This window comes from Oncorhynchus clarkii, chromosome 7 (genome assembly GCF_045791955.1).
Source record: "Oncorhynchus clarkii lewisi isolate Uvic-CL-2024 chromosome 7, UVic_Ocla_1.0, whole genome shotgun sequence".
In the NCBI taxonomy this organism is placed as follows: domain Eukaryota; kingdom Metazoa; phylum Chordata; class Actinopteri; order Salmoniformes; family Salmonidae; genus Oncorhynchus; species Oncorhynchus clarkii.
Genome location: NC_092153.1, coordinates 47,744,478 through 47,758,005, shown reverse-complemented (window position 1 = coordinate 47,758,005; position 13,528 = coordinate 47,744,478). Strand labels below are relative to the sequence as shown.

General features: G+C 44.1%; 1 protein-coding gene across 1 annotated transcript in view; it reads right to left on the bottom strand.

The window, feature by feature from the left end:
• The window catches only part of LOC139413405 (succinate--CoA ligase [GDP-forming] subunit beta, mitochondrial-like), a 131,073-nt gene that overhangs the window by 45,879 nt on the left and 71,666 nt on the right, over nucleotides 1-13,528 (bottom strand). Inside the window, exons 3-9 of the mRNA XM_071160741.1 lie at nucleotides 11,759-11,858; nucleotides 10,390-10,480; nucleotides 8,902-9,054; nucleotides 8,373-8,462; nucleotides 6,497-6,593; nucleotides 4,969-5,130; nucleotides 3,609-3,751 (exon numbers count right to left, since the gene is read on the bottom strand). Of these exons, the coding sequence (XP_071016842.1) occupies nucleotides 3,609-3,751; nucleotides 4,969-5,130; nucleotides 6,497-6,593; nucleotides 8,373-8,462; nucleotides 8,902-9,054; nucleotides 10,390-10,480; nucleotides 11,759-11,858 (836 nt within the window). The remainder of the gene's footprint in view (nucleotides 1-3,608; nucleotides 3,752-4,968; nucleotides 5,131-6,496; nucleotides 6,594-8,372; nucleotides 8,463-8,901; nucleotides 9,055-10,389; nucleotides 10,481-11,758; nucleotides 11,859-13,528) is intronic.

The following is a 13,528-nucleotide window of genomic DNA, read 5'->3' as shown; positions in this document are numbered from 1 at the left end:
GGACTGAGAAACACTTAAACCTCTACTTTCTCTCTTATTTTATTCTGTTTTCAGGACACCTTGATGATTTTATGCAGGGCAAGAAATAATATATACACTGTGGACATTTGACTGGGACAATACATCGTCAGTGGCAGAGTTTCACTAGCACCTTGTTAAAATTCATCTCTGGTACGTGTGTGTGTGTGTGTGTGTGTGTGTGTGTGTGTGATTCGTGCCCTCAGTCTCCGACTAAAAAAAAAGAAACTGATATAGGCTTATCTCTGATATAGATGATGACATGGCTCACATCAACCACTCCAATTCGCATACCGCCCCAACAGATCCACAGATGACACAATCTCTATTCCACTCCACACTGCCCTCTCCCACCTGAACAAGAGGGGACTACAGCTCAGCGTTCAACACCATAGTCCCCTCCAAGCTCATCACCAAACTGGGGACCCTGGGACTGAACACCTCCCTCTGTAACTGGATCCTGGACTTCCTGACGGGGCGGTCCTAGGTGGCAAGGGTAGGCAACAACACGGGGGCCCCTCAGGGTTGGGTGCTTAGTCCCCTCCTGTACTCCCTGTTCACCCATGACTGCATCGCCACGCATGACTCCAAAACCATCATCAAGTTGGCAGATGACACGACAGTGGTGAACCTGATCACTGACAGCGATTATACAGCCTACAGGTAGGTCAGAGACTTGGCAGTGTGGTGCCAGGACAATAGCTTCTCCCTCAACCTCAGTAAGACCAAGGAGATGATCGTGGACTACAGGAGAAAGAGGGGAGAGCAAAGTCCCTCTTTGCCATGCAAATTAACTGAATCGCCAAAAAACATTTCCACTGCATTTCATCCCTGCCACAATAGGACCAGCTGACATGACAGTGATTCTCTCGTTAACACAGGCGTGAGTGTTGACGAGGACAAGGCTGGAGATCACTGTCATGCTGATTGAGTTCGAATAACAGACTGAAAGCTTCAAAAGGAGGGTGGTGCTTGGAATCATTGTTCTTCCTCCGCCAACTATGGTTACCTGCAAGGAAACATGTGCCGTCATCATTGCTTTGCACAAAAAGGGCTTCACAGGCAAGGATATTGCTGCCAGTAAGATTGCACCTAAATCAACCTTTTATTGGATCATCAAGAACTTCAAGGAGAGGGGTTCAATTGTTTTGAAGAAGGCTTCAGGGTGCCCAAGAAAGTCCAGCAAGCGCCAGGACCGTCTCCTAAAGTTGATTCAGCTGCGGGATCGGGGAACCACCAGTACAGAGCTATCTCAGGAATGGTAGCAGGCATGTGTGAGTGCATCTGCACGCACAGTGAGGAAAATATTTTTGGAGAATGGCCTGATGTCAAGAAGGGCAACAAAGAAGCCTCTTCTCTCCAGGAAAAACATCAGGGACAGACTGATATTCTGAAAAAGGTCCAGGGATTAGACTGCTGAGGACTGGGGTAAAGTCATTTTCTCTGATGAATCCCCTTTCCGATTGTTTGGGCATCGGGAAAAAAGCTTGTCCGGAGAAGACAAGGGGAGCATACCATCAGTCCTGTGTCATACCATCAGTCCTGTGTCATGCCAAAAGTAAAGCATCCTGAAACCATTCATGTGTGGGGTTGCTTCTCAGACAAGGGAGTGGGCTCACTCACAATGTTGCCTAAGAACATAGCAATAAATAAAAAATGGTATCAACACATCCTCCGAGAGCAACTTCTCCCAACCATCCAGGAACAGTTTGGTGACGAACAATGCATTTTCCAGCATGATGGAGCACCTTGCCATAAGGCAAAAGTGACAACTAAGTGGCTCAGGGAACAAAACATCGATATTTTGTTGTCCATGGCCAGGAAACTCCCCAGACCTCAATTCCATTGAGAACTTGTGGTCAATCCTCAAGATGCGGGTGGACAAACAAAAACCCACAGATTCTGACAAACTCCAAGCATTGATTATGCGAGAATGGGCTGCCATCAGTCAGGATGTGGCCCAGAAGTTAATTGACAGCATGCCAGGGCGGATTGCAGGTCTTTAAAAACAAGGGTCAACACCGCAAATATTGACTCTTTGCATCAACTTAATAAAAGCCTTTGACACTTACGAAATGCTTGTAATTATACTTCAGTATTCCATAGTAACATCTGACAAAAATATCTAGACACTGAAGCAGCAAACTTTGTGGAAATGTATATTTGTGTCATTCTCAAAACTTTTGGCCACGACTGTACACACACACACACACACACACACACACACACTACACTACACTACACTACACTACACTACACTGACACTCAAACAAAACCAACACATATTCACATACACTACATATGCACACACGCGACATGCACATGCATATGAACACAACACGCATACATAAACGCACTCATCATATGCTGCTGCTATGGTGTTCTTTACTCTTTATTATAATATATCCTGATGCCGAGTCACTTAGCCCTGCCTTTATATACATATCTACCTCAAATACCTTTCACATTGATCTGGTACTGGAATAACAGCTTATTCTTGCATATTATATTCCTGTTGTGTTACTGTTTCCTTTTTCTCTCTTTTCTTTACAAAATTTGATTATGACTCTGGTCAACTATTAAAGTGACTACATGAAACTGAAGTGAAGCAAAGTAATGGCATTCGAGTGACTTGTGTATTGAAATGAGTATCATGCCATATTTGTGCATAGAACATTCCACATCATGCCTCTATGTCCTTTGTTCTCAATGTCCTTCGTTCTCAATGTCCTTCATCTTTGATGTATCAGAAATGTGTGGTAAACTGGCCTGTTCAACAGTGGATAGAAGGAACCAGTATTCAACACTGTTCTATGACACATACGAAGACACAACCATTGTCAAATAGACATAATTTGAAGTGAAAGCAAACAGGGAATTAGTGCTCTGATGAGTGTCAACAAACTAGCACTGCGGCATTGTTACCAGCCTCCAACTGTTCGCTGCTGAGTTATTGGCAATCTGAACATTTAGCATTCAACTGTCGTAAAGAGAGCCAAGCTGCCACATCCTCTCCTCTGAGGTTCTGGACCTTTAATTGCACCAGGAAAGTACAGTAACGAGTTTGCGTTGTGCATTGGGAGAAGACTGTGACGGCAGGGACAAGCCATTAAAAGGCTGGCTTTATTGTGGCTGCGGGGCTGTAATTCATTACAAAACTGTCAATAAAACCATGGCATTATAATTAGGAGATCTCTAATACCCCATCTCTGGGAGAAACATAGCTGTCAGTGCCAAACCCACTAAACTGTTGTGTCTTTGTTAGGAGGTGGACTGGTGCCTAACCGACCAGACAAGGCCTTAAAGAGAAGCTTTAACATGACTCCTGGTTAAACAGTCACACAAAGTAGCAGCAACAAATATTTACAGAATCGCTAGGATAAAGTGTTGAACAGCTGGGTTAGTTAAATAGGGAATTCAACAGGTGGTTGGAACAGTGTGTTGGCTCTTTGAGACCAACTGATAGTTTGACATGGAACTAGCTACTGTAGCATAATGAATCAGCTTTGATCTCTATCTTTAAGTGGTACAACTCCTCTCCACAGCACACACACACACACCCTGTGGTGTTGGATAAAGTGGGCTCCTACCTTCGGGTCAGCAGTGAGCAGTTTGAATGCCTCGTACACCTGCTTCTCCTTCACCCCTCCTCCTAGGTCCAGGAAGTTGGCCGGCTTCCCTCCATGGAGGTCGATGATATCACACGTGGCCATAGCCAGACCAGCGCCATTCACTGTAATGACAGATCAAAGGTGAAACTAAACCACAGAGAAAGTTGAGAACTGTTACTGGTCTCAGAAAACAGAGAAGGGCCTCTAAAAAAATAGTTACTGTGCTCATCACAATTTTGATGACAAATTATGATTCTGGAATGCTGATAATGGTTTCGTGCCGATTCTCTGAAGTTAGATTTCCCCCCCATTAGAGTCCAAATGAAGATGAGAACTGAAACGAAAACCCTTGAGAGAAAACAGTGACAAGTAGTTGGGATTTAATTCAATTAAACATGACCTAACATCGGCATTAAAACAACACAAACATGAAAGGGCTCACTGTGAAATCAATGAATAAATTATCTAATTCTTTGAGGATTTAAATCTTTAAGAGGTACTGTTAAAACTTATAATTGGGATATTTAACACTTGAAGAAGTTGAAAAGTGGAGGGAAATGTGATTACGGCAATGCTCTTGACTTCAGAAAGCGAGCATTGATTAAACAAATTTCTGTGGCACTAGTGTTGTGCCGTATTATCAGGCAGCCTAGTGAGCGCATCCCTATCCACTGGGCTTCTTGGTGCTTTGCTGCAAGGGAGCCAAGCGATTCAGTCACTTCCTGCCAAAGCCAACACGCTTCTCTACAAACGTCTTACCTCATTTGGTTTAGCGGCACTGAGCCTACGTCCTGGCAAGTGCCCTGACAGAAGTCTCAATAAAAGGAAACTGGCTTTAACAGCTGTCACTTTGGTGGGTTACAAAGCTTTTAAAGGAGCCCATCAGCTCCGAGCTGTTGTTCTGCAGGAGAGGCTGCGCAGGGGAAAGAGCCACTAACCTGTGCTCTTACTGCCACAATGTTTATGAGGCTTCAGGGCAGCCAGAAGAGACTCCCCAGCAGCCCAGAATTACACTGTAAAGCTTTGATTTATGACAGGGGAGGACCATAATGAGAAGACTAACAATCCAGCTCACTGGAGACTTTTTGGGCGGATTATGGCTAATTAGAAAGCATTGGTTATGGCAGCCTCCTTCTGGAGTCGTTAGAAAGCTGGTTGTCAATTTGGACTGGAGAGGAGCCCAGTCGGCTTTACTGTAGTTTGACAAAGTTTGAACGGCGTCTCCCAGCCTTCAATTATCTGATAAGGAAAATAACAACTCTATTCCAGTTGGGGTGGGTTACCCATGGCTCAATTAATAGAACATGCATGTGCGTGGACAGCCATAATCGGAACTCACCAAAGCAGGCGATGTTTCCATCCAAGCCGATGTACTTGAGGTCCCATTTGGCTGCCTCCGTCTCGGTGGGATCGCTCTCTGACATGTCGTCCAGGGCAAAGACGGCTTTCTGACGGAACTCTGCGTTATCGTCAAAATTGATCTTGGCATCAAAGCACACCACTGAAAGAAGCGAGAGAGAGAGAGAGAGATATGAAGAGAAGAGGGACAGAATAATGAAGAGAGGAAGAAGGAAATAGACAAAGTAGAAAAGGAAAGAGATGTAGAGAAAAAAAAGGAGGAAGTGAAATGGAAATGTAATAATTTATAAACTCAATGAAATATGTTAAGTAAAATGTGGCAAGTGATCTCACCCTATTAGACTTAATTAATTCAGTATTTGTAATGGTGCAGCTCATGTTTATGCATCGACAGTGCCTCAAAGGGGGAATATATTATGCATAATGGACAATACTTTTACACTTCACAAGGTGCAGTTCAAAGAAACTGCGAGTTGAATGTTACCTGCAGGCAAAGTATTTACTGCAGGGCTGAAATGCTGAGGTCTGCTCCTTATGGATTTGTACTTTGTAAGGCCCACTACATACCACAACCATTTACACAGGGGTGATTGGAGCCTTCATCTATCAATACTCTATAACAGCCTGGAGGACAAATGACAAGTGGTACACGGGATCCCCATGGAACCAACTGTAAATTCACTATGTAATGGCTCGTCTCTGTGACATACTACCTGGGCTGAAGCTCCCAAGCGTAATAAAGGTAACATGACACAACACACACACACACAACTAGGCAGAACAAAAATGTATGGGAAGTCACTTCTATTGCAGCTAAGTGGAGTGTTGGCTGTCTCCTGGAGCTGCTGTATGTGACCAACTGTAGTACAATTACATTCATTTTCAGAGTTTAACAGTCATTTAGTCTTACTGTCCCTTTGGTGATGAGGGTTCAGTTACGCTGAAATGCAAGTCAAAGTAAGAGACTAAAGTGGGGGAAAAAACATGCCGTAACTATTCTGCCTGCAGTGATGTTCTTCAGTACCATGTGGCGTGCTGATAAAACTCTACTGAAAAGACATGCTCGGTAGTTCATTATCTTCCCTTGTCGTATATGTACAAATTAAATAACAAGTTGATCTACTTTCAATGGGAGTCTACAGAAACACAAGTTTCTGCCTTGCTTGTTGGATGGCAGAGTTGCACCTCTCAGTACAGCTTGGTTGTACACAACAAAATAACAGACCTCTCATCAATATTCATAAGCAGTGATTAGACTAGGCTACAAAACTGTATTTTCTTTGATGAACCAGACTTATAACAATATCTTGTTTCATAACAATGAGTTTATCTGTATGATTGTTCCTCAAGAGGCAATTAGTGATGGATATACTCAAATATATACCTAAAATCCCACCAAGGAGACTCCCATGATGTACGAGAGAGAGAGCGAGGACAAGAGACAGAACCAGATAAACAGACCTTCTAACATGTAGACACCAATAAGAGAATGAGAAAAAGAGTCGTACCTTGTCCTTCGGGAGTCTCTCCGAGAGGATTGACTTCAACTTGAGTGGCGTCGACTTTCAGGAACAGAGCATAGAGCCTCTTAATCTGATCTGCAGCCTGTGAGTTCCACAGAGGAAAGTTATTACCCAACAAGATGCCTCTGAGCAGCAGGCCAGCCAGGGCCACTCAGCACCACGCACACATTAAATAAAACATGGCAAATCCCCTTATACACACAGAGCATGTGTGTGCGTGTGTTTTTGTGCGTGTGCGCACATGTATGTGTGCAGGTGTTGAAAAATAAAATAACAAAATACCACCTTTCTGATGAGTTTCTGACAACCTACTATTTTCTAACTAACATGACTCAGTAAGCCTTTAGCTCATACTGTACAAAATATAGGCTACACAGCGTACAAAACATTAGGAAAACCATCCTGATATGAAGTTGGGCCCCCTTTTGCCCTCAGAATAGCCTCCATTTGTCAGGGCATGGACTCTACAAGTTGTCAAAAGCATTCCACAGGGATGCTGGCCCATGTTGACAATGTTTCCCACAGCTGTGCAAGTTGACTGGATGTCCTTTGGGTGGTGGACTATTCATTATATACACAGGAAACTGGTGGGCGTGAAAAACCCAGCAGCTCTGCAGTTCTTGACACACTCAAACTGTTGCGCCTGGCACCTACTACCATACCCCGCTCAAAGGCATTTCAATCTTTTGTCTTTCCCATTCACCATCTGAATGGCACACATACACAATCCATTTCTCATTGGTCTCAAGGCTTAAAAATCCTTCTTTAACCCGTCTCCTCACCTTCATTTACACTGAGTGACATCAATAAGGGATCATAGCTTTCACCTATATACCCTAATAAAACAGTAATTAAACCACTATAATAGAGCCATTGTGTGGCATATTAATGTATTAGCTATGAGTGAGATTACAATGCGTCTTTTGTGCCACATTATCCTAACAGGCGCAGTATTGCTATTGGAGTGACTGTCATTGTAATAAATCCTCTTTTAAAGAATACAGCGTTCAGCGGATGTCTCTGTCTGTCCCTGGCACCGAGCTGCTCTTTTGATTAGGAAAAAAAGCCTGACAGAAAATGATGTAAGCACTACTCTCTGCCACACACTCACAGACACACATCTGCAAACACACACAGACACACACTTTTTGTAATCTCAAAGTTTTCAAAGAAGCAAAGTTACTTCAAAAGAAGGTTCCATTCCACACCTGCGTTTTAGAAGACAGAGTTTCAGAACTAAACTGACAAGCCAGACACTTAGCGAATCATTTTCTTGTTAAAATCAATGGCCATTCAATACCAAAACAGGCTGGTATTACACAGGGTGTACCTCTCAGACAACTGTGTATGTTCAGTTAATTTGAAATAAAACATTCATTAAGTTGATTTATACGTTTTCCCCATTGTAACATTGAACTAATCCAATCCTTTATGCTGCTCTGCTCACGGACAGGAATACAAATTAGCAATATAATGCTACAAGACAATTGGCTCTAAAATGAACCAGATAATAACTTTTAATATCAAATGTGAATTGTGGAGTTTATACTGGCCAGGACTGGCTACAGCAGCAATGTCTGTTCATGATTTTGAGAGGACTCCAAAAAATGTAATGTACTTCAGTGACTTCATTTTTGTTATGCGCTATAATGGTGAACCTATAAAGCTTTGTCTGTTGTATAAGGACGTATGAACTTCTATAAACCAGCATAGAGAGCCCAGTAGACGAAGTGTCCTATCCAGTTTCAACAGCTCTTGAGTTGTGTACTGTGGGTCTTCAGTGTGCGTACACTATTCTGCTTCTCTGCACTGCGGCTCAGAGAGCTTCGCCGGGCCCAGAGAGCTTCGCCGGGCCCATCACCTGTCTCTCCAGAGGTCCTTTGAAACCCAAATTAGCTGCCATGCGGAGCGCCTGGTCGTCTCGCACCCCCTCGAATATATCTATGACTTCCTGTGGTAGCAGAGAGAGGAAGAGAATGAGAAAGAGAGAGGGACAGAGCGGGTCAGAGAGAGACCGAGAGAGAGAGAAAAAGCAAGTGAGAGACCGAGAGAGCAAGAGGAAGAGCAAGAGAGAAACAGAGAGAGAATGGAGACACTGCATGGTAATATGACAAAAAGTGGATATTCATATTAAATTACAGAAGCTGCAATTAAGTGGTGGCAACCTGCCAGATGTGAGGAAAGGAAACCTGATACTGTAACGATGGCATTATAATTATCAGGCACTTGTAGAGATGAGATTCTCACATGGAGAAGGGATCAAGGGATTTATTGTACCAATCAGGGGAGGGAGAGAGGCGAGATAACACCGCCAGTGAAAGGTGAGAGGTTCCATGTTCACATCTGTAGTCATTTGTAACATTTGCTCTTCAGAGCTCACAGAACTGTACCTTAAATATGAGCTCTGGGGTTTTGTCGGCCACCTCCTCTATGTCCATCCCACCCTGAGGACTGCCCACCATGACAGGCCCGTTGCAGGCCCGGTCCATCAGGATGGCAAAGTAGGTTTCCCTGGTGATGTCCAGGGCTTCAGCCACCATCACCTGGTCAGTAGGGAGAGAGTCGGTCTACAGAGTCAGGCTACTGCCTTCCCATCACAGACTGTCCTCAGACACAGACAGACAGGCAGGGATGGAGAGACACTGAACCATTACAACTCAAGAGAAACTGGGGGTTCTACTTCTACGCTCTAGTGAAAATGAAGAGACGTGTTACAAGGGCAAGCTGACAGCCGCCCCTGGTTCTCATTCAGGGAAACAGCCCGACAACAGAATTGCAGCCTGTTAAGAGGGCACATACTAAGGCCTGGATCCTGTTCAATCACTGCAGCTCTCTCGGGCTACTTTATTACTTTGATCCCATGCCTAATCTAATCCGAAACAGGCTTTGAGGGAGGCCTGTGACTACAGCCAGATAGCATCATATCTCCCACGTTTGTGAATGTCTTCATTTTTCTGAAATTAATCTTGTGTGTACCTGTTTTAATGTGTAACACATGACACATGCCTGCGTATCATACCATAGGTCCCTCTGGGAGGATTTATCATGATACACTTTTGCAAGAAATCCATTTTCTGTGCTTAGTTTATAAAATAAAACACTATCAGGTATTGTGTTATGTCAGTCAACTGACGTGCCATGGATAGATAATGCAGCACATTTTTCAATATGAAATTACATCTCACAACAATGCTTCTGCAGTTAGGATTTCTGTGTTGACATTTTTCTATTTCCCTACTTTCCCCTCAGCCCGGGTGTTGTTGTAGTGAACTTCCACCCCCGCCAGCACTTTCTACAAAAAAATGGCAAATCTGTCACTCATTTGATACTTCTCCTAAACTTTGCAGCAGGGGCAGGAGCAGAGCGAGGTGCGTTCCTGGCTGGCAGGAATGAAAGCAAGCGTTAATGGGGAGCTCTAGGCCATATTTCACTAGAAGGGGAAAGAGAAAGAAAGAGTGAGGAGAAACACAAGCTGCAAGACAGGAAGGCTTCATTACCTGCAAATGTGTGTTTTTGAAGTGGCTGCAGAGTGTGAGTGAGGAAAATTATATTCCTGCTTGTTAGTGACACTTGGAAATGGTTGTTTACGTGACTAACACTTTGGTCTCAGAGAGGCCCTGACTTGCATGCATTATTTGTTGCAATGAACCATGACAGCAAATAGCACAAAACACAACAAATGACATCGGCTTCAAATGGCATGTCTCCACTAGAGACCTATCCCCAGAACTAGGGGAACAACAGAATATATAGACTAATGTGTTATTTCCCCGATGCTTTGTGCAGTCATTTATTACATGGAACTGTATTACTGAATTGAAATAAACCGGAAATGAGAAAAAAAACAGAATGACCTTTTACATGCAGCTGTGACTCACCGTTTTTACTTTCACTCCCTCCTTTGGAGTCTGCTTGGTGGTCAGGCTATAACCTAGCATCCTATTGGCCAGCTCACCCACCGCCGAGGGGCTAAAGTCAAAGAAGAGACAGGATTGGCCCAATTACAACCACTCCATTAATAGATATTTGAATCAAGACTAAACAAGGACAAACATCTTTCAAAAATAGAGGACTATCACCGTGGCAGAAAATAGACAGAGTAATTATTTGCAGCTCCTGCGAGCCGTTTTCATTTCAACAAAGACATGGTTCAGCACATTTGTAACATGACTGTAACATGTTCTGACAAAGCACTGTTTTAGGAGAATCTTCAATATGTCTACACATCTCTTTGAATACGGCTCTCCTGATTTCAGCTCCTCTTTAAAGGCAGTGTGCGCGTCTCATTCCAGCTCTCGCTTTGCTCTCTGGTTATAGAATACAAATGAAGCCTGAGGTTGTGCTCTGCTTTGATAGATGGTAGTCGAGCGGGTGCGCTCACATCACTGTCTGGGGAGGCTCAACTTCAGATGGCTCACGTAGAAAAGTTTCCGGCTATCCCAAATACCGAAATAGGGTGACAATGACACACTTGGTAGCCATTTGTCGTAATTCACAGTTCAGTCCTTAACATGGCTGCTACCTTTGTTACATTTGTCATTTTAGCATCAAGAACATCTCTAGTAACTGGCCAGAGTATTTGATAAGGATTTTGTAACAATGTGCGAGTCAGGAGAACAATATGTTTGTGCTCCAACAGAAGAGCACAATTCCAGTAACCTACCACAGTAGAGTTCAGTGATGCGTGCACAGTACAATTTCCCAATGATACATTTACTATTTCAAAGTTTAAAATGGGGGCAGTTGTCCCTAAACCAGTGTTTCCCAAACTCGGTGCTGGGGACCGCAAGGGTCCCCATTTAGATTTTTGCCCTAATACTACACAGCTGATTATTTTTTTTAAATCGAAGCTTGATGATTTGATTATTTGAGTCAGCTGTGCAGTGCTAGGGCAAAAAACTGGGACATTTGGGAAACCCTGCCCTACACTATCAAACTTGGCGTATTAGGTAACTGCAGCACAGGGAAAGCAACATTGCATCTAGGAGGGATCTTGTAAAAACTATGACTACAGGAGGACATCTCTCTGAAGCAGTAGATACCGAGAAAACAAAACAGAAACACTCTGAATTGTCCACACACCCAAGTGAGTGTAGGCGGAAGTTGTTGGGGGTACTCCAGTGGAGGCTGCTGAGGGAGACCATGTGTTTGATGTATTTGATACCATTCCACTTATTCCGCTCCAGCCATTACCACGAGCCTGTTCTCCCCAATTAATGTGCCACCAACCTCCTGTGGGGTACTCACTCTTTAGTTAAGTGCACTCCACCTTTAAGGCCACTGTCGAACACGCCCTTCCCTCGTCCCCCAGCCAGAATCTGGGCCTTCAGGACTATCTCCTTGGCACCTGAAAAGAGGAGAGAAGGGCACCGTCAGCAGGATAGAGATAGCAGGATAGAGAACCAGGAGCGTTAGACCTCTCCAATCAGTACATCACCACAGATGCCCAGTACACATCCCCCCCGTCTCTGAGTCAGATGTCATCTCACCCATCGCCCTGTTCTCTATTAGATCCTGTGCCCCTCCAGAGGAGAGGAGGGGGAGGAGGAGGGGACAAAGGGAGAGATAGGGCTAGCAGGGGAGGTACATGAAGAAGGGTACTCCAGCTCAAGTACAACATTCCCCTCCAGCCCTGCTAATTACAGAGTAAGAAGACAGGATAGAGGGTACCCAGGTGAGGACAGTCGAAAGAACAGGCCCATTATAGACAGCAGGTGAACACACCCATACCAGGCTCTCGCGCACCCATCAACAGACATGATTCCAAAGACATAGGCCCACACACAAACATTAATCTAAACATGTAATGCAACTGTGATTATTATTTTTTTGACCGATGTCTTAATTTGCACTATAATTTGTGCCATGTCGCAATTTCATGCCATTTTAAAAGATGCGAACGACACCATATGTCCTACTTGCCCTCCAAGTCCTCTTTCCACACCAGGAGAGAGCACTTCAGGTAGAGCGTTCAGCTGTCTATCCAGCTGCCCCCTGAACACCCTCCCTCTCTACTCAAATGGTGCAACAAGGGCACTTGATGGGACACATATGGTTTTGAGCTATCATTATCCTGGCAGGGAGTTCCGCCATGGGCCAACCAGAACATGCCTAGAAAGGCACGTTGACCTTGGGCCAGGAACATGGCTCCCTCACTAGCGAGGCTCCTCAAGCAGAGTGGAGTGTCTCCAGACGTGCTCTACAGACGAGGCTAAAAGCTCAGGCTGCTACAGTAGGAACAAAACCCAGACAAAGTAGCCTCTGACAAGGTGGCAGGGATTAAACCAATATTGCATTATTGAGCGCTCTCTCCCCTGGGAAGAGGAGGAGAAGGAGGAGAGAATAAAAGGTGAACACATGCAGGGACTGTAAGGCATAATCATTGAATAAATATGTTAATTTAAATTTAAAAAACTTCTACCTCGCAAAATTTGACATTTGTTCAAAGCACATGAAATGGAGTGTCCTGTGTGTGCAGCAGAGAGGGACTGAACAGAGGAAATTACTTTTGTAAAAAAGAAAATAAGGACGCCAATGAGGAAGGTGTTCTTTTTTAGCACTGACAAGAGGCCTGGTGCAAGGTGAGAATAGGAGCACGACAGGGTCCTCTCTGAAAGGAGAAGAGGAGTAAGGGATGAAGAGGAGTAAGGCACAACATGGATAGGAAATGGACAGAAAGTACTACAAAAAAGAATGAGGGAAAATAGAGTGGAGGGAAATGTGTAGACTATATAGCCAGACAGATGATTGGTTATTGAGAGACGGTGCTCCAGAGCATGGTTCTGGACAGTAGTCGATCTCACACTAGGATCACATCAAGGAGCCCTGATAACACACCAAAGCCCAAATTTATTTAACCAGGTAGGCAAGTTGAGAACAAGTTCTCATTTACAATTGCGACCTGGCCAAGATAAAGCAAAGCAGTTCGACACAGACAACGACACAGAGTTACACATGGAGTAAAACAAACATACAGTCAATAATACAGTATAAACAAGTCTATATACGATGTGAGCA